Source organism: Sphaeramia orbicularis, chromosome 14, assembly GCF_902148855.1.
Source record: "Sphaeramia orbicularis chromosome 14, fSphaOr1.1, whole genome shotgun sequence".
NCBI lineage: Eukaryota > Metazoa > Chordata > Actinopteri > Kurtiformes > Apogonidae > Sphaeramia > Sphaeramia orbicularis.
In genome coordinates, this window is record NC_043970.1 from 43,679,330 (window position 1) to 43,700,097 (window position 20,768).

Consider the following 20,768-nt stretch of genomic DNA (forward strand, 5'->3'; position numbering starts at 1 on the left):
TGTCTGTTACCACAGAGCCAATCAGCGCCCTCCTTATATCATGTGTAGACCGTCACGTACATCCTGAAAAGTACTAAGGCAATCAAAAGGTGAACAGGTCAACCCAAAGTACAGCTGATGTTTGGCACACTTGGTGACGTATTGGACTATGACGCAGAAGACACAGGTTCAAATCTCAGTTGGAGTAGCTTTTTTTTTCCTTTCTTTTTTTTCTAAAGATTTTCAAACAGAACTGAGAGGTCACACTACACACCACTGCATCTAACATGTAGCTCCGCCCACCCTCTCCAGCCTCCAGAGCAAAGAACACCATCAAACAACATAGAGTATTTACAACAATCATTCCTATTCTATACTATAAACTACCACTAAGTGGTGGTTTCTTCCATCAGTTGCCACAGTACTGTGGTAGAAAAATGAACAGAAGTATCCTCCACATGTGACCACAGTACTGTGGAAACAAGAGGAGAATGAGTTCATGGAACAGGATCTCTGATTGGCTCTGGGACAAATGCTAACATTTGATTGGTCTGTGGAAATAGACAAACTGGTATTTTGTGCCACAGTACTGTAGCAGTAGACATTGGCTTTTTTTTTCATGTCCATATTGAAACCTGATCGGTTTATTGACACCTGAACCATTAATCAGCATCCATTAACGTAACAGAAGCCACATGATTAACCATCATTGTCCACCATTGTCTTCTGTTATCATTGCTGTTACCTGAACCATCTTTACTCTGCTTTTATCTCTTGTTCCTGTCGACGTGGCCTCAAACATCAGTTAAATCTAAATGAACAGTTTATCTTTATAGTCATCTCACATTAATGTCCAGATCAGCAGGTTTTAACGCTTTGTTTCTGTCATTTACTGGAACCTGATCCACTTTCAGAGTTTCCTTCCTGGTTCTATACTGTGATATTTTATCCAGTTCATTCACGGAACAGAAGGAATAAATGTGTCATTGATGCGTCGCTCTGAAACAACATTAACCTACAAGCGCACAAAAACACAGAAGAATCTGGTTTATTCTAGAAACAAGGATGAAGACCTGGATTTATCTGGACCTTTGGTTTAGAGACAATAAACATGAGAATTTAAAAATCTACAGGAGATTAGTTTAGTTACTGAAGTGAAAAAAAAAATCTAATGAATCACAAAACTAGAAAAGCACTCAGAGAGCGCAGACTTCTGCCAAGGGAGATCAGTGCCCACCCACCCACCCCAGATCACCACCAAAATTTAATCATTTGTTCCTTGTGCCAGTATCAACATTTCCTGAAATTTTCACCCAAATCCATCCATAACTTTTTGAGTTATCTTGCACACGGACAGACAAACTAACGCCGGCAAAATCATAACCTCCTTGGCGGAGGTAATGAACAAAAGAAGAAACAAAATGGACAAAAATGAAGAAAAGAAGAAACAAAATGAACAGAAATGAAGGAAAGAAGAAACAAAATGAACAAAAATGAACAAAAGAAGAAACAAAATTAACAAAAATGAACAAACTAAGAAAGAAAATGAACAAAAATGAACAAATAAAAAACAAAATGAACAAAAGCATGAAAAAATGTAACAAAAATGAACAAAACAATAGACAACAAGAAAAGCACTCGGAGAGCACAGACCTATAGTTGTTAACTATAGGGTTAACTAAAGGGTTAACAATAAGGTTAACTACAGGGTTAACTATAGGGTTAACTACAGGGTTAAGTACAGGGTTAACTAAAGGGTTAATTACAGGGTTAACTATAGAGTTAACTACAGGGTTAACTACAGGATTAACTACAGGGTTAACTAAAGGGTTAACTATAGGGTTAACTACAGGGTTAACTAAAGGGTTAAATACAGGGTTAACTACAGGATTAACTAAAGGGTTAACTAAAGGGTTAATAACCAGGTAAACAGTAGTTTCTGCTCCTATTCGTTCCGGTCTTTATATTAAATCCGTTTGTTCTGTTGTGGATCCTGTGCTGAAGGTTCAGATGATCGTCCTGGTGAAATTGAATCCTGCTACTTTGGCCCAGATGTCGATCCGGGCGGCACCGCAGGAACCAGGCCTCAACCTGTTTGGGAGAGTCCACACAAAAGCCCTGAACGGCTGCACGTTTCTGCACGTTTTCTGCACAGTTCTGCACGTTTTCTGCACAGTTCTGCACGTTTCTGTACATTTTCCGCTCATTTCTGCATAATTCCTGCATTTTCTCAGCACAGTTCTGCATGTTTCTGGATATTTTTGTGTGTTTTCTGCATGTTTCTGTGCATTTTCTACATGTTTTCTGCTAATTTATGCACATTTTCAACTCATTTTTGCATGTTTTCTGCATCTTTTCTGCTAATTTCTGCATGTTTTCCGCTTGTTTCTGGATATTTTTGTTTTCTGCTTGTTTCTGTACATTTTCTGCATCTTGTCTGCTAATTTCTGCATGTTTTCTGCTCATTTCTGCATGTTTTCCACTCATTTCTGCACATTTTGTGTTTTCTGCAACTTTCTGTATGTTTTCCGCATGTTTTGCACATTTCTGCATCTTTTCTGCACATTTCTGCACAGCTCAGGGATTATTAGAGGTTGTAAATGATCGTTGCAGCATTAGAAAGGCTCAGGGATGAAGAAAATACAGTCAGTAAAGCATCAGGAGGTGGTTGGTTTGGAGAGTTTGGTGAAACGTCTGTGCTTTAAGTGTGATTGTGTTGGAGGTTTTAAAGGTCAAACACATCCCATGGACTCCACCTTATGTCCGAATGATGTCAAAGGGTTGACTTTCCTTCAATCCTCAGCTTTTCTCCTCCTTTCTTGGGCTCTGAGGCGACAGGCGGATGTCGAACCTCCCCGTCTGAGCGGTGTTTCTGCCGTTGGACGTCCAGCCTTGCTTGTGTTCCTCTGTTTCAGTGGTTTTCAGAGGTTGTACTCAGATGAGGCTGAAACTGGAGATGCTCTTCTACTAGTGACGGCTTGGCTTTCAGCGCCTTTGTATCTTCGCCCCTCCTGCTTCTTTTAAGCTCAGACAGATACAGGGCGTTAGAACATTAACATACAATGCTCTGGTATTTATTGTTTTACGTAATCTCTGTCACAGTAGCCAGGTACTTATAGCCGAGCGGGACCGAGGACATGAACGACCGAAAACACCACATCCCGGATGCTTCGACGCTTCAACTCAAACCTTCTGTCTTTTCTCTGTGACTTTTGGAATTAAAACTTCAGTGACGCCAGCTTTGAACACGCTCCATTTGGCAGATTTGAACAGTTTTTTCTTCTTGAGGAAACATACTTTATTTTTTAACTTGTTTGTGGAGATAATTTTACTTCGAGAACAGGTAGGTGAATTTTATTCTTATTCTTATAATTATTATTATTATGATAATGATAATTTGACTGAATGTGTTTCCATGTAAATCAGATGCTTCACTGAATTCATACACTGACATAAAATCATAAATAAAGCTGAATTTTAATGGAGGTTTTCATGTTGTAAAACTGTATTTTACAGCCAATTCAAGTTTGTTTGTCTTGCTTTATTTGCATGAGAAGATTTTCGTGGCAATAAACGTGTGAAAACATTCTAAATCTCCCATAATGACTTGCTTTAAAGTGTCTGACAGTGTTATTCACTGCTTTATCTGAGACGTTACGGGGTATTTTTGTGGGGCCGAGATCTTTCAGCTATTTCTCAGCACCGGGAAGTGAGAAGGGAGGGGAAGCAGAGCCGACACAAAAGGCGACATTATTCCCCAGCGGATCTGCGCTACATCCAACCATGAATGGAGTATTGAAAAACATAACATCGGAGAGTAGATTATTTTTCATCCCCTCATAACGGAGCCATTTGTCCCAGAGTTCCGAGGGGTTTGTCGGTGCCGTCGGCCACCATTCGGGAGCGTTAACGCCGCAGAAAGCTGGCGTTAACGCTCGCCGGTCAATGTCACGGCGCCGTCGACCTCCATGTATAGGGGTGTAAGAAAATATTGGTTCCGCAATATATCGTGATACTTCATTTCATGATACTGTATCAGTACTAAAAAGTACTGTATCAATATTTTTAGGTATTTATTCAAATGTGTATTCATGGGTATTTTGCTCTGTTGTTTGTATACTAAAAATGTAATATTTTTATGTATTTATACATTTTTAAACTGATAACACTGTTTTGTTAAATGATGGTTATTTCAATCATCCTAAAAGCACTTTTTACTGTCTGAAAGAGACAGATGTTAGTTCCTTTGTTGGGATCGCACACAAATAATGTTATGAAGTTGGATGATTCAGGGACTGTAAACTATGCATTCTTTTCACAACTAATAGAATATGAACATTTGGGAAGGGTCTTAAACTGTAATGTCTGTGAACATAATTTTATTTATTTATTTATTATTATTTATAACAAAATTTCATTTTTACAGAGGACAGTTTTGTGATACAGTATTAAATCCTGTTCAGATCAAATAAAAATTTGTTTAATATTTGTGGATATTTCTGGTATAACCAAATTTTTCCAGGAAATATTCTCTTAGAAGAAGAAACACAACAAACAAAAACTTTTGCCTTGTTAATAGTATTGTGATATATCGCGACATATCGTATCGTGGTCCTAATATTGTTATTTGTATCGTATCGCCATATTCTTGCCAATACACACCCCTATCCACGTATAAGACGGGTGTATTCAGACGCTCCTACACATCCACCCTCCTCCTCCTCCTCCTCCTCCTCCTCCTCCTCCTCCTCCTCCTCCTGCCTCCTGCTCTCCAAGGAGACGAGAGGCGCCCCTGCAGTGTCATCAGGTACCTAAGCGTTCGGGAGGATTCTAGTGACAGATTGCAGGAAGCAGTGTTTATGCCTGACGATGGGGACCACAGAAAGCAGAAATGTCTTTTTGTGTCCCGTGGGCTCGGAATGTCCACTATCTCCAGGGGCCAATATCAAATTCTCCCCTCATCATCCCCTAATACGCATTCCTGTGTAAGGTCAGGGGGAATTCTGTATGAGCGCAGAGACAAACAAGCACAGAGTTCGGCCGGTGGCGACAACACATTGAGCGGCGGTCGGCGGGCAGCAGTCGGACGAACGTACGTGCACATTTCAGGATGAAAAAGAAGGAATGCCAACGAGTAAAATCGGTTTGTTTCTGGAAAATGAGTCAAAAAAGAAGCAAAAAATAATAATTATCTCCCTTTAAATCCACAGTTGCATAAAAAACACTGCACATTTAACTGTATGCAAGTTTTGTTTTTTTTTTTACTTATTTTCTACTTTATCTTGTATTTTTAATTTACTAAACAGACAACACCGTCCATCCTTGAATGCGTTTACGTACTTGGTGAATAAAGATGATTCTGATTCTCATCACATGTATCATTATAATGGTTTAAACGGAGCCAGATTTAACAGGAATGAGGAAAAACAAGGGTTGGTTTCATGTCGTCCTTGGACACCGTCTGATCTGAGTTAAACAGGTGGTGTTTGGTGGAGCTTTAAGGCCCATTCTGTTCTGTCCAGTCAGTGGCTGTTGTGTTTGGCTTCTTTCTGGCTGTTTTTCTTTTGTTCGTCAACCTAAAAACGTCACCTTTTCTTATTTAACCCATAAACACCCAGAGCTACTTTTGTGTCAGTTCCCACACATGAATTTTTCTCTCTATTTAGCCTTTACTAAGTGATTTTATCACCATATATCATAATATATAATTTGCATTTTTTCAGTGAAAATCTGGTATTTTCCTCTATTTAATTTACTGACCATGTACTTTAATCATCATAATGCGATTACATTTGAGGGTTATTACATCAAAAATAGAGAAAACTGAAGAAAAAGTGTCTTTTTCAGTCAAGTTTATCATAAACTGAACATAAACCCAGTGTCTACAACCAGATTTTGTTCATGGTGCCTATTACTTGACTTTTTCAATTAATTTTGTTCATATTTGTTAATTTAATTTGTTATTTTGTTCAGTTTGTGCCTTATGTTGTTCATGTTGCTTATTATTTTGTTGACTTTTTATATATATATATATATATATATATATATATATATATATATATATATATATATATATATATATATATATAAAACCCAGTGTGTCCATCCACTGTCATTAATCAAACTCCATGGGTTTATTAGTTTTTCTTCAGTTTGTGTCTTACTACCTCTGCAAGTTATGTTTTCATTGGGGTTCATCTGTTTGTTTGTTTGTCTGTTAGCAACATAACTCCAAAAGTCATGGACAGATTTAGATGACATTTTCAGGAAAGGTTGATAGTGGCACAAGGAACAAATGATTACATTTTGGTGGTGATTGGGGGGGGGCTGATTTGCCTTGGTGGATGTCTGCACTCTATGAGTGCTTTATACTTTTGTTCATGTTACTTATTATTTTGTTGGTTTATTGTCCATTTGTGTTCATTTTATTGATCACTTTGGCTGTTTTTATTCATTTTGTTGCTTATATTTTCCTTTTCTTTCTTTCTTTTCTTTTTTTTTTTTTTACGTAATTTTGGTTCATTTATTGCTTATTTTTTCATGTTATTTAGGATTTTGTAAATATAGGATTCATTTTTGTTCGTTTTTTTTACTGTTGTTGCTATTCTTATTTGACTGGTTCTGATCCACTTTAGATTATACTGGTCTGAATGTGGAATCTAAACTAAACTGATTGTTAATATGTTCAGTGTAATTTTTCATATTTGTCCCATGGGTCGGATTGGACCCTCTGGCATCCCTGTTTTGGCCTGCAGGCCATATGTTTGACACCCCCTGGTCTGGTCCATGAACCCATAAGAAGGGTTACAGTATTTAAGGTTTAGTAAAGTGACTGTTCAATATCAGAAGAATCTTTACGAACATGATGGATTATATTTCATCAAGTCCTGTAGTATTTCTTAAAACAATGTATTAGAGCCACATCGTAAAAATAAAAACACTTGTCACTACGAGAATAAAGTCGTAATTAAAAAAAAAACTCATCCAACAAAAATAATGTTGTACTTTTATGAGATTAAAGTTGTAATATTTTGAAAATAAATTCACAATAGTGCAATAAAAAGTCATAATATATAAATCATAAGCCTTAATCCTAGTTGATGACAGTTTCCAGTTACAGTGAACACAACAAACGAAGCATCAACTTTCACTTCTGTTGGAGTGGACGACTAATGCTAATGTGTTGATGGTGGGCGTGGCTAATAGGCTCAGTATTTGGTGGGTGGGGTTAATAGGCTCAGTATTTGGTGGGTGGGGTTAATAGGCTCAGTATTTGGCCTTTGTGTGTAAACCCCTTATGAAAGTAGAACCTCACAGAATGTTCCAGTTCTATATTATGAGACCAGTGGGTATGACTATACTCTGGTAAATTATGATATTTTTCCACCTGTTTTTAAATTACGACGTTATTCTCATAATGCTATGGTTTTATTCTTGTAAAATGATGGGTTTTATCTCGATATTTTATGACTTTATTCTCGTAGTGACAGGTGTTTTTATTTTTTTATGTGGCCCTAATACACCATTGTCATTTCTTACAAGGACAAAACCTCAGGACTTTTCAGACTCTTCATGCTTCGACGCAATTTTTGCTTTTCACAAATTCATCCTAGGGGCCAGATTAGACCCTCTGGTGGCCCTGTTGGACCCTGTGGTGGCCCTGTTAGACCCTGTGTGCCCCTGTTGGACCCTGTGGTGGCCCTGTTGGACCCTGTGGTGGCCCTGTTGGACCCTGTGGCAGTCCTGTTAGACCCTCTGGTGGCCCTGTTGGACCCTGTGGCGGCCCTGTTTTGGCCCGTGGGCTGTATGTTTGACACCCCCAGTCTAGAAGAATGTGAAGTATTCAGCGTCCTATCTGCCTCCATCGTTGAGTGACACTCGGTGAATCCCAATACTCTGTGTCTAAAGGAAATCCCCTGATTTATCGAGAGCACAGGTGGCCCGGTCCTGAAACACAAGCTTGTGTTGATGCTCATAAACCTGCCGCCGATTCACCGACATCAACCCGGGCGGTAACCGGAGCCGCCTCGGCGCTGGTCGGTCTGACAGGGGCATCACGCAGGCGTACCTGGGAAAGGCGGCGTCCTGGGACTGAACGTGGCCCTGCTCTTTGTTTGTCCTTCATCCTATAAACGCCGCCTTTCAGCCGCTGTTATCGCTGCTCCCTATGGACGCGTCTAAGCCCTGTTGATCACATGACCTGTGGAAACAAACACAGAGGCTGATCGATGGCCCCCCTGACGGCTCACACCCGTACGGCGGCCGGTGCCTGTGTGTGTGTGTGCGAGTGTTTTGCTCAGCTGTGGGTCTGTGCGTTGCAGGCGGAGGCTGAGTCCCACAGCCATGAGAGGACAGCGAGTGGCGGAGGGCGAGTGTCGGTGCTGGAGCCCGGTCGTCTGGATCCTGGTGTCCTTGATGGGGTCCCTGTTCCTGGTGGCCGTCAGCCTGCGCACGAGGCTCGGTGAGTGGTGGTGGTGGTGGTGGGGTTCAGGGGTCAGGGGTCAGGGGTCAGGGGTCAGGGGTCAGCTCTGGACCACGGTACATCTGCTCACAGAAGACATTCAGGTGTTTTTAACCCTTTGAACTGTGTGTTTTAAACAGAAACTATATGAGTGATGGGTTTGTCTGAGCTGCTTTGATTTGTGTTTGTACAAGAACTTATATGATGCACAGACTGGATGGCACTTTTATTTTTCTGTTCTATTCATCTTGTTGGAGTTGGGTCTGTAGTTTCTATTCTGTTCTTTTCGTTTCTATTCTATTCCGTTCATCTTGTTAGAGTTGGGTCTGTGGTTTCTATTCTATTCTATTCTATTCTATTCTATTCTATTCTATTCTAGGTCTACTGTGCAGGGTTTGTGATTCTGGTGCTTTCATTTTTCATTTCTTTCCTCTAATCCACTGTTTGGTGAATTAATGATATTGAACAGATACAATCATGAAAACTATTCAGATTTTTAATATTTTTTTTTACCTCAGAAACACTAAACTGATTCACTGTAGAGTAAACATGTGTAGATGGACTTTGATTTATTATGGTTTTACTGTGATTCTGTTTGAATCAGTATCTGCTTTTTTACTGTTCAGTGATTGGCAGTAGTTCATATGTACCTGAATGAAAAAAAAAACACCAGTGAATTAATGATGGAATAAGTTTGAATCCAAAGGGAAACATTGTCTGTACATTATAATACACTTACTTTACAGGTTCTATTTACTGGAATGTTTACAAATCTACTAGATAAAGGGACATAAACCAGTATATATGTGGAATAACCACTATTATATACATTTAAAATAAAGCATTGTCTACAACCACAGTACTGTGACATGAAATATAGGTGTGTCTATTTCCACAGAGCCAATCACAGATCCTGTTTCATGAACTCATTCTCCTCTTGTTTCCACGGTACTGTGGTCATATATGGAGTATACTTCAGTTCATTCTTTTATTAGTTTTTCCACCACAGTACTGTGGACACTGATGGAAGAAACCACTAATTAGTGATAGTTTATAGTATAGAATAGGAATTATTGTTGTAAATACTCTATAAGTTGTTTTTATTGGTGTGCTTTGGTCTGTGCAGTCAATGAGGCCGGAGAAGGTGGGCGGAGCTACATGTAGATGTGTCATGTGACTTCTCAGTTCTGTCAGTTCAGTGCTCTGAATTCTGCACTCTGAACCTTGTCCCAGTGGCTGATTTACACTACCAGTCCAAAGTTTGGACTCACCTGGTTTTTCTTTATTTTTATGACTCTTTCCTTTGTAGATTCTCACTGAAAGCATCAAAACTATGAATGAACACATATGGAATTATGGAGTTAAAAAAAGTGACATAACTCAAAGCATGTTTTATATTTTAGATTCTTCCAAATAGCCACATTTGGCTTTTATTTCTGCTTTGCACATTCTTGGCATTGTCTAGATGAGCTTCATGAGCTAGTCACCTGACATGTTTTCCAAAAGTCTTGAAGGAGTTCCTAGTGATGCTGAACAGTTGTTTTCCATCTGTGGTCCACCTCATGTCCTTTAAATGAGAAGGTGAGTTCAAACTTTGGATTGGTAGTGTATATCAACGTCAGATTTACCTACTGGTGCCCTTGGCACTCATGTTGATTTACAGATATATTCATATTTGTTTCATAGCGCCCTCTAGGTTCTGGAAAATGCTCACATTTCTGTGTTGTTCTGAATCTAGAGTGCTCGTTCCCCCACTGTCTCCTACTAAGTTCTTAACTGATGTGATTTCCTGGTGTGTCCACACATACCCACACATTTGGTTTAAACTCTTCTTCTGTTGTTCTAACATCCATCATCTGTTTTTTTTTTTTTTGATCATGTGACTCTAGTTGGACTAAAAGGTCTTTACATTACATTTTTGTGTGATATACCAATTTGGCTATGCCCAAAAAACCACCTCCTGCAAAAACAAAACCTTTTCATTGAAAAATGAGAGTTTTTGCGAAACTCATTTTTCAACTCGATTCATTTTATGCGTAAGTTAATATTCATGCAATTTGAGGATCAATAGAAAAACGAGTAGTGTTGCAGAGCTGCCACGTTAAATGAGAAAGAATCACGTTTTACATGTATTATCATTATTTACTTCCTTCAGTCCTGTTTCAACGTCTCAGATTCAACCATAAATGAATAAAAGTAATTTAATCGTCATATTGGAGGTAGAATAATGTCCCTAACAGGTCTGTGGTTTCAGTCTCAGTGAAACGTGTCCCATAAACAGGCTTATCAACGTTTATCATTTCATAAAGTGTCAATGAACGATGAAACCCAATCCAAAGGGCTTTGATGCAACAGATTCCTCTGATTTTCTGTTGTTTTTCTTCCCTGTTTGGCTCATTTCGATGCTCAGAAACCACAGAAACATCACATTGAAGTTAATCTAACAAGTTTTCTTTCTTCTTTCTCTAACCCACCTGTCATGAATCGAGGCGTGCAGAGCTTTTTCCCCCTAAATATTTGTTCAAATGTGGGACGTAAGAGGAAAGGTCAGTGGCGCCACAATAAGGATGAGGATGTGACACTCGAGCTGCTGTGTTGTGTGTTGGAGCTTGACCAGGGATGTGAAGGTGGAATAAAAGTTCCAGAACCGGGTGTACCGCCGGCAGCGGTCCCTTCGGAGAGCAGCTTTTGTGTTTTCCAGTCAGTTGCATAAAAGCCTGCAGTTGTTTTTGATGGGAGTTAGAATCAATTCCACCCACTGGACGTTATGGATTAGAGCAGAGATGTCAAAGTCACTTTAATTCAGAGGCTTCAAGTGGGTCAGAACAGCAAAATGACACACACAAATAACACAAATAATCACAAATACAAATGTGTTTTATAGTGGAAAAAGTAAAATTACATGATGAAAATGTTTAAATCTACAAACTATCCTTTAAATAATGTGAATAACATGAACAACCTGAAATGTAAGAAAGAAAAATCAATATAATTGGACCAATATTCAGCCCCAGTTTATCATTTCTATATGTTCATTCTAACGTACAGACACAGTGGATCTACAAATACACACAACATTTAATAACAGACTGAATATTGGTAGAATTACACTGATTTATATGAGAGATGTTTTTAAAAACATGTACTAAAATGTAGCAAAAATGAGTAGAAATAAGCAAAAAAAACAAAACAAAACATCAACAAATATGAACAAACTAAAACAAAACTTGCACAAAAATAAAAAAAAAAAAAAACTTGTAAAACATCAATAAAACTAGAGTGCAGACCTCTGCCAGGGCAGATCAGTTAGTGCCACCCCCCCCCAATCACCACCAAAATTTAATTATTTGTTCCTTGTGCCAGTATCAACATTTCCTGAAATTTTTATCCAAATCCATCCATAACTTTTTGAGTTATCTTGCACACGGAAAGATAGATAGACAGACAGACCAACGCCGGCAACAACATAACCTCCTCGGCGGAGGTAATTATGCTAAAATTACATTTACTTCTCTGGAAACATTTCAGGTTGTTCAGGTTATTCACATTTTTTGTGGAAGGACAGATTGTTTTGGTCACAGATTCATCCCATGGGCATAATTGGACTCTGGCGGCCGGTTTTGGCCCACGGGCCCTATGTTTGACCCCCCTGGTTTCAAATAATGCAGAGTATTCAGTGTCCTATCTGCCTCTGAAGACATTTCAGGTTGTTCAAAAACCAGTTTGTAAATGTAAAGATTTTCATGCAATTTAACTTTTTTGTTTTACACTAAAACAAAGAGAAAAATCGGTATTTGTCATTATTTATAGTTTATTCTTTTATTCTTTGACTGGTTCTGTTCCACTTTAGATCATATTGGTCTGAATGTAGAACCTGAACTAAAGTTATTTTAGTCTGTTTTCCATTGACCCTAAAATTACATGAATATAACCTGTGCATAAAAATTTGCCAAATGGAAAAATGCCAATTTTGCCAAAACTCTTGTTTTTGTTCTTGTAAGAGGTGGTTTTTCGTAGTTAAATTGGTAAATCATGCAAAACTTCAATGGAAAAACGTTTGAGTCCAACTAGAGTCACATAACCAAAACAAACAAATGTTGATGGATGTTAGAACAAGAGAAGAAGAAGAGTTGAACCCAAACATGTATGTTTATGTGTGGACACAACAGGAAACCACATCAGCTTAGAATTTAGTAGGAGATAGAGGGGGGACCAGCATTCTAGATTCAAAACAACACAGATTTATGTTCATGTTTATGGAAGGACTTCTCACAAAGTGATATCATGAAATCGTGTAAATATACACCCCAGGTTTAACTAGCCAGTTAATCTGTACACATTATAAACTTTCTGTGTGTATGTTCACACTGTGTTAAATGTGACACACTGAAGGTTACGGTTAGGGGTTAGGGTTACGGTTATGTGAATTGAAGACCTTGGAGTAAAGTGATCAAATGCCGTGAAATAACACGGCAAAGGTTGAAAAGGCATACGTATAACATGCCACATGCATACAAACTGGTGTCACATACAACGCATTTTCATGAAATCAGTCTCCTCCTGACATCTTGAGATAATAAATAAACAAATCATCGCATTTGTGATTTAATGGAAAAAACCACATTATGCACTTCTGTTTTTACGACATTTAGTAAATATGGGTAAAGTTTTGCACAGATGTCCAATGGAAAAGAGACCGATAAATGTTAATATGTTCAGTGTCACTTGTTGCATTTTTAGAATTTATCCTGTGGGAGGGGCTAGAGTCTGTGGAGGCTGGTTTTGGCCCATGGGCCGTATGTTTGACCCCCCGGGTTAGAGCCATTTATAGAAAGAAACGTGTCCAAATGTGCTGTGGTTGACCTCCTCTGACACTTCATGTCTTTGTGTTTTTTTCCAGGAGATATGAAGATCTCTAAGCGTGCCGTCCCGCTCATAGGTAAGTTTTGCTCGTCCTGGTGTTTGTCTCCTCAGAGTCCGAACAGATGAGCCCACAGATGTAAGAGCCTGTGACGCTGTAAACAGATCCATGGCCTGGGGCTGGAATGTGTAGTTTTCTTCAGACTATATGTGTTTGAGGAGCGTCAACAAAAGGCAGGGGCCTGTAAAAGTAGCTCTACTCAGGAAACTCCCCCTGCTGTCTTTGTATGAGCTGGAAACTTGAGGTGTTCGTCTGCAGGCGTTGGACAAGTGACCTGTATTCCACAGATCCAGGTCAACGCTCAGACTCACAGTGGCACTGCAAAGGCTCATGGGAACACACGGTGTAGAAGACACAAAGCCTTTCACAGCTGGAGACCAACGCAGCTATATATAGGTTTACAGCTGGGACTGGAGTACTACTACTGTAGTACTACTATATATAGGTTTACAGCTGGGACTGGAGTACTACTACTTTAGTACTACTATATATAGGTTTACAGCTGGGACTGGAGTACTACTGTAGTACTACTATATATAGGTTTACAGCTGGGACTGGAGGAGTACTACTACTACTGTAGTACTAATGTAGTACTACTATTTATAGGTTTACAGCTGGGTCTGGAGTACTACTGTAGTATTACTGTAGTACTACTATTTATAGGTTTACAGCTGGGACTGGAGTACTACTATAGCAGTACTGTAGTACTACTATTTGTAGGTTTACAGCTGGGACTGGGGTACTACTGTAGTATTACTGTAGTACTATTATTTATAGGTTTACAGCTGGGACTGGAGTACTACTGTAGTACTACTATTAATAGGTTTACAGCTGGGACTGGAATACTACTGTAGTATTACTGTAGTACTACTATTAATAGGTTTACAGCTGGGACTGGAGTACTACTGGAGTACTACTGTAGTACTACTATTTTCGGTTTACAGCTGGGACTATAGCACTACTACTGTAGTAGTACTGTAGTACTACTATATATATGTTTACAGCTGGGACTGGAGTACTACTGTAGTATTACTGTAGTACTACTATTTATAGGTTTACAGCTGGGACTGGAGTACTACTGGAGTACTACTGTAGTACTACTACTATTTATAGGTTTATAGCTGGGACTGGAGTACTACTGTAGTACTAATGTAGTACAACTATTTATAGGTTTACAGCTGGGATGAGGATCCCAGTACAACTGCAGTACTACTGTACTTCAACTGTACTTTTACTGTACTTCTACTACATTACTGTACTTCTGCTCCAGTTTTACAGTACTTCAGCTGTACTTCTAGTCTACTTGTACTGTACTTCTACTCTTAGTCAATTGTACTTCTATTGCACTTCTGTACTTGTACTGTACTTGTACTGCACTTTTGTATTTGTACTGTACTTGTACTGTACTTCTGTACTTCTATACTTCTACTGTACTTGTACTGTTCTACTGGACTTCTGTACTTGTACTGTACTTCTGTACTTCTACTGTATTTGTACTGTACTTCTCCTGTACTTCTGTACTTCTACTGTATTTCTATTGTACTTCTGTACTTGTAGTGTACTTCTGTGCTTCTATACTTCTATTGTATTTCTATTGTACTTCTATACTTGTACTGTACTTGTACTTCTACTGTACTTCTGTACTTGTACCTCCATTTACAGCAGCTTCATCCTCCAGTTCCAACACATAAAACTACTGCACCATTCAACCTGGAACAGAACTAAAATGGTTTAAGGTTTAAATTACTGGAGTTGGATCACTGACAGTGGATAGACACATGGTTTACATTCAGTTCGTGACAGATTGGACTGAAAAAGACCTTTTTTCAGTTTTTTTCTGTTTTGATATAATAACCTTTGAATTTACTCTGAGCTTTTATGAACATCTATATGAAAGTCAATTAAACAAAGGAAAATATACGATTTCCACTGGAAAAAAAATGCTAAATTCAGAGGATAATATTATAATAAATGGTGTAAATTACTTAGAAAAGTTTAAATAGAGAGAAAACTTCATTTGGGCAGTGCCACAGAAGTCCCACTGGGTCCTTATGGGTTAAGGCTATTCAGATGCAGACTCTGTGTAAAAGGCGTCATCCTTTGTTAAAGCCATGACACCTGAGAGCCTTATGCATCCTCTGGTTTCTGCACAAAAATCTGAAGATAAACAAGTATCTTCATGACGAATCAATAGAGACTCGACTGGATCCTGTGTGTCACTGCTGCAGCTTTAGGGAAGACATTCATTTTATCTGACAATGACTTCAACCATAAACTATGGGGTTAGTTTGGTGTCTAAATATTCATATACATTAAACAGATCTGTGTTCATATTAGTCTGTAGTTGGACATAAATAAATCTGTGTAAACTGTTGGATGAGTTCAGTTGTACACTAAATGTATTGTGTGTATTTGATCAGAATATGAATGAGTAAGTTTAGACCAGAATTACAAACAGGAAATCCAACTGTACCATTGTTCTTTCTCCGATATCACAAATACAAATTCACCAACGGGACTCTACTGTCGGAAATCCGTCCCCACTTCACGGACATTATTTCTGGAGCAGAGGATCCATGGATTCACAGACTGACCATGAGTTCAGGGTCCCTCTCTGTGGTCAGAACTATGTTCTAATGGTTGGATTGGACCTGGTTCCGTTCTCTGAGTTGGTCGTCCTTCTTGGACAGTGATCCTGCCTGATCTGGACCTGATCTGGACCTGATCTGAAACCTGATCTGGAACCCGATCTGGACCTGATCTGAAACCTGATCTGGACCCTGATCTGGACCTTGAACTCATGGTCAGTCGGTGAATCCATGGATCCTCTGCTCCAGAAATGATGTCTGTGAAGTGGGGACGGATTTCCGACAGTAGAGTCCTGTTGTTGAATTTGTATTCGTGATATCGGAGAAAGAACAATGGTACAGTTGGATTTCCTGTTTGTAATTCTGGCCTAAACTTATTCATTCATATTCTGATCAAATACACACAATACATTTTATTCATAACTGAACTAATTCCAGAGTTTATACATATTTATGTCCAACTGCAGACTAATATGAACATGAATATTTAGACACCAAACTAACCCCATATAGAGGCAAAGATAAAACTGGTGCTGTACTATAATGCAGGAGTGAGTTCAGGCTTTATTTGCACAAATGAGCAGGTACATGAGTTTATTTTACAAATAATTTTTTAAAAACACTGAGTATGAGTCTGAAACGACACTGAAAACAGATTTAAATAGTATAAAATATCAGTGTTTCCTGAACCTGTTATGAAAGACGACATGTTTCAGATCAGACACATGAATGATTGATGTTGTTTGTCTCAAAATATGGAAAGTTTAAACACAAATGATGTAAAAATCAGTGCATTTCTATCAGGTCGACCAGGTCTGAATGTTAATATTTGCCGTAGAATGGACCAATAGGAGAGCAGCGTTGTCCCTGTTCTGCTGTTAAATGAACGTTGATCTGTGGAACGTGATGGAAACAGGCTCCTGTTGTGATAGAATTGTGTCTAAAGTTTCAGGGAAACAGATATAGTAGATATAGAGTTAGTGACTATGGACGCCAAGGAGCGCCTTTCAACAAACTATCTCATCATACGCTCTCTCTCTCTCTCTCTCTCTCTCTCTTTCTCTCTCTGCCTTGTGTCTCCTCCCCCTTCCTGTTCCAGCCAATGACGTGCCGCCACTTGATGTGATACAGTACCAAGGTAGGTCTGATCCGTCACCTTCAACCCCATGACACCAGCATTCAGAAAAACCAGACAGAATTCAGGCCGGTGGTGTAAACCTATCATGGTCTGGCAGTCATGGTCGAGTCAGTGCAGAGGGGGCGGAGCTAAGCCTTGGCGTTTACAAAACCAAGGTCACGTTCCCAGATCAGATCCATTCTCTAACCCAGTGGTGTCAAACATACGACCCACGGATTAAACCCCCCTCCTAAGAGTCCAATCGGGCCCACAGAGCCCAGAAATTACACAGAAGACAATGACAGTCAGGTTGTACTGATCATAAACTTAACCCTTCAGGCACCAGAGGTTTGAAAAATATTCGATATCAACATTTCAAAAAAGCTGCATCTTGGAAATGGTTTGAGATAAATCCATTCTGTCAATAAGAAAAATACTGGGTCTGACTCAAAGTTCATGATGGGAGTAAATTTATTCATCTAATTTGCATATTGAGATGTCACAGGGCGGCAGCCATATTGGATTATGCAACTTTTAGCAAAATTGAACTTTGAACATATTTACATGAAAGTTTTCTTTGTTTTTTTTTTTTTTTTATCCTTTTATCCTTAAAATAAACAAACATAAACATTAGTAGAAAGTCAAATGCAGTCAGTTTTAGTGTCTTTTTATCCAAATCTGTCTTTACTTATCCAAACTCAAACTAAATCCACTTTACTTACTAAACCAGCTCCAGACCAGGCCTTTAAACTGGATTCACTTCTGCACTTTGAACAGAAACATGTCCTGAAATGGTGTTAGGGTTGAAGGGACACATGTCTGCCACCTACTGGTGGGAGGTGGTAACAAGCTCTGGAGTTATTATGGTCTGTTTCAGTCACTTACGTTGCTTGTCTCAATATTACAACTTTGGTGCTTAATGGGTTAAATACCATATTTTTCAGTTTCAGGTGCGTGTTATATGTTATAATATACATGTGTTCATGATAAACTGAGGCAGAATATTGTTAAAATTGCGCTTATTTTTCTTAAGAAACTTTGGGTTCATGTTATTCACATTTTTTGTGAAACAATAGTTTGTTAATGTAAATATTTTCATAACATTCTTTTACATTTAGCGCTTAAACAAATAGATAACCCTGCAGATGTTGAAGGTATTCTGTTATTATTGCACTGGTCTGATCCTATTCAGATCGTTTTGGGCTGAATGTGGAATCTGACCTAACATCAGTTTGACGGCCCTGCTCTAATCTCAGTGATTGCCGATTGGCTGCGTTGCCTCCGTCCTCTGCCCAGGCCTTGCTCCGCCTCCTCCTGAGTCATGTGACTTATTCAGAGTCATTCCATTAAAGGGTGGACAGTCTTTTGTCATGTTTCACTTCATTTGTTACAAGTCACATAAACAGAAACATGAGCCTCGGTCTGAGTTCTGGTTTTACAGAAATCACATCTAAAACTAAATGTAGAATAAATAACATGTTGTGGTCTCTACAAAAATAGTTGTAGGTCTTTAAGGGTTAATTCACATACTTACATGGTTTGATTAAGTTATTTATTCATTCTCACAAAACTTGTTAATTCTAAACATTTTTTTTAATATTTTACCCCCAAAATGTGGGACTTTTACTCTGAAATTTGTAAAGATTTGCCTTTATTAGTCCCACAAGGGGAAATTCCAGAAATTTGACTAAATTTTTGCAAATTATACTTAAAATTATATCTTTATCTCTGAATTGAATAAATGATAAATCCTGTAGGAAAAGATAAATGTAGAGAAAAACTGTAAGTTGTCATAGAATTCATTCAAGGTCTTTAAGGGTTAATAAAGGTTTGACAGTATTAGTTCTGAGGTTAAATGGATTAATGAGATGAGTTTATTGAAATTCAAATGTACCGCAAGACAAAATGTATCAAATTCACTGAAAAAAAATAAAGGATAAAAAAAACACATAAAATGTGTTAAAGTGACTAAAAATGCCAAAAAAAAAAAAAAATTCAAGATAATAATAAAGTAACAAGTGTGCAGTAGTTGACAGTGACATAAGTCTGTTCAGAGCAGGTTAAGTTACATTGCTTTAGAAGTAATCAGAATACTGGTAATCAGATTACATTTTTCAGGGTTTCTACAGGTTTCTACAAATTAATAGTTAAGACTTTCTCAGACCTTTTTAAGACTACTTGGAACAGATTTTAATGCCTATTTCACAGCCATACTGGCAAAAATTCATGACTCCTCAAATTTAAGGAAAATTAATTTATTTCCTATAATGCCTTCATTCCCACCGTTCAGTCATTTCTAACCGGGGGCAAACTTAGAGATAATTGATTCCTGAGTTCAACACAAATTGTTGGGTTGGAACGGGTGGAACTGAGCCAACTAATGTTACTTTCTTTGCAGTTTGGACATTTAACAGATACATTTAAACTCAACACAGCCAATAAGTTTATGGAAACAGAACTAAGACCTACTATGTGAGATTAAAAACATTTTAAAGGTATTAAATGCAGATTTGTAAATTAAAGACTTTTAAGACTTTTTAAGACATCCTGATATGTGTGACTCATGGTGGGTGACCCAGTGTTTAACGTCTGCCTGACCCCGCCCCAGATGGACGTCCTGACCGCTCTAACCCGTCTCCACCCACAGTCCAACTGGTCAACGGGCGGAACCGGTGTGAAGGTCGCGTCGAGGTCTTCTACAACGACTCATGGGGGACAGTGTGTGACGACGAGTGGGACATGGTGGACGCCAACGTAGTGTGTCGACAGCTGGACTGTGGCGTGGCGGTGGCCCTGGGCAGCAGCTCGCAGTTCGGACAGGGGGCGGGGCTTATCCTGATGGACAACGTGGACTGTAAGGGCAGCGAAGGCTCCCTGAGCGAGTGCACCAGTCTGGGCTGGGGAGTTCACAACTGCTACCACTTCGAGGATGTGGGAGTGGTCTGCAGAGGTAGGGCCCGGCCTGGGGGCTTGGGGGGCTGAGGGTTCCAACAGAACCATACATTGACTGAATGTGTCCTCTCTGAGCAGAACCATCAGTGATGGGGCCATACTTCCGGGACATCACCGTCACCACGCCCCCCTACTGGAACCTGGACTTACGTAAGTGTCCTGCTTTTATCTGGATCAGACTGGACCCGGGCCAGAACCACACATCACAACCATTCATTTATCTTCACAGATGGAAACAGATTTAGAGTTTAGGATGTGATGGACAGGCGGTCCTGCCAGATGTTACTCCAACACGTCAGGGCAGGTCTCATTAAATAATAAAGACCCAAACATCCACTGTTGACCAAAACCATCCACTGATGGAACGGTTTAACACCCGTTTAACACCTGCTGATCCACTAATCCTATCAATACATGTCAATAATTGGTGTAAAATACAGTTTTACCTCAATTATTCATAGGATAAAATGTACATAAACATCTAAAATGAATATAAAATGAGCAAAGTACTCGAAAAATAAGGAAAAATTAACCCCAAAACCTTGAAATGTGGCATAAAAGGGAACAAATATTTCTAAATTGAGGAGAAAATGAGCAAAATATTTTAAAAATGAAGAAAGTTGATCATTTCATAAGATCCACAACCCTGTATTTATTCTGTTAACCCTCAAAAATCTAAACCATCTACTGATGGAACTGTTTCATACCTGTTGATCCACTAATCCCATCAATACATCTCAATAATTGGTG

The 20,768-nt window shown here is 38.9% G+C and overlaps 1 protein-coding gene across 1 annotated transcript in view; it reads left to right on the forward strand.

Moving 5' to 3' along the window:
• The window catches only part of LOC115432612 (scavenger receptor cysteine-rich domain-containing group B protein), a 30,872-nt gene that overhangs the window by 705 nt on the left and 9,399 nt on the right, over window positions 1–20,768 (forward strand). The window contains exons 2-8 of the mRNA XM_030153519.1: window positions 4,970–5,071; window positions 7,647–7,850; window positions 8,268–8,440; window positions 13,341–13,379; window positions 17,049–17,087; window positions 19,714–20,016; window positions 20,097–20,168. Coding sequence (XP_030009379.1) covers window positions 4,970–5,071; window positions 7,647–7,850; window positions 8,268–8,440; window positions 13,341–13,379; window positions 17,049–17,087; window positions 19,714–20,016; window positions 20,097–20,168 — 932 coding nt within the window. The remainder of the gene's footprint in view (window positions 1–4,969; window positions 5,072–7,646; window positions 7,851–8,267; window positions 8,441–13,340; window positions 13,380–17,048; window positions 17,088–19,713; window positions 20,017–20,096; window positions 20,169–20,768) is intronic.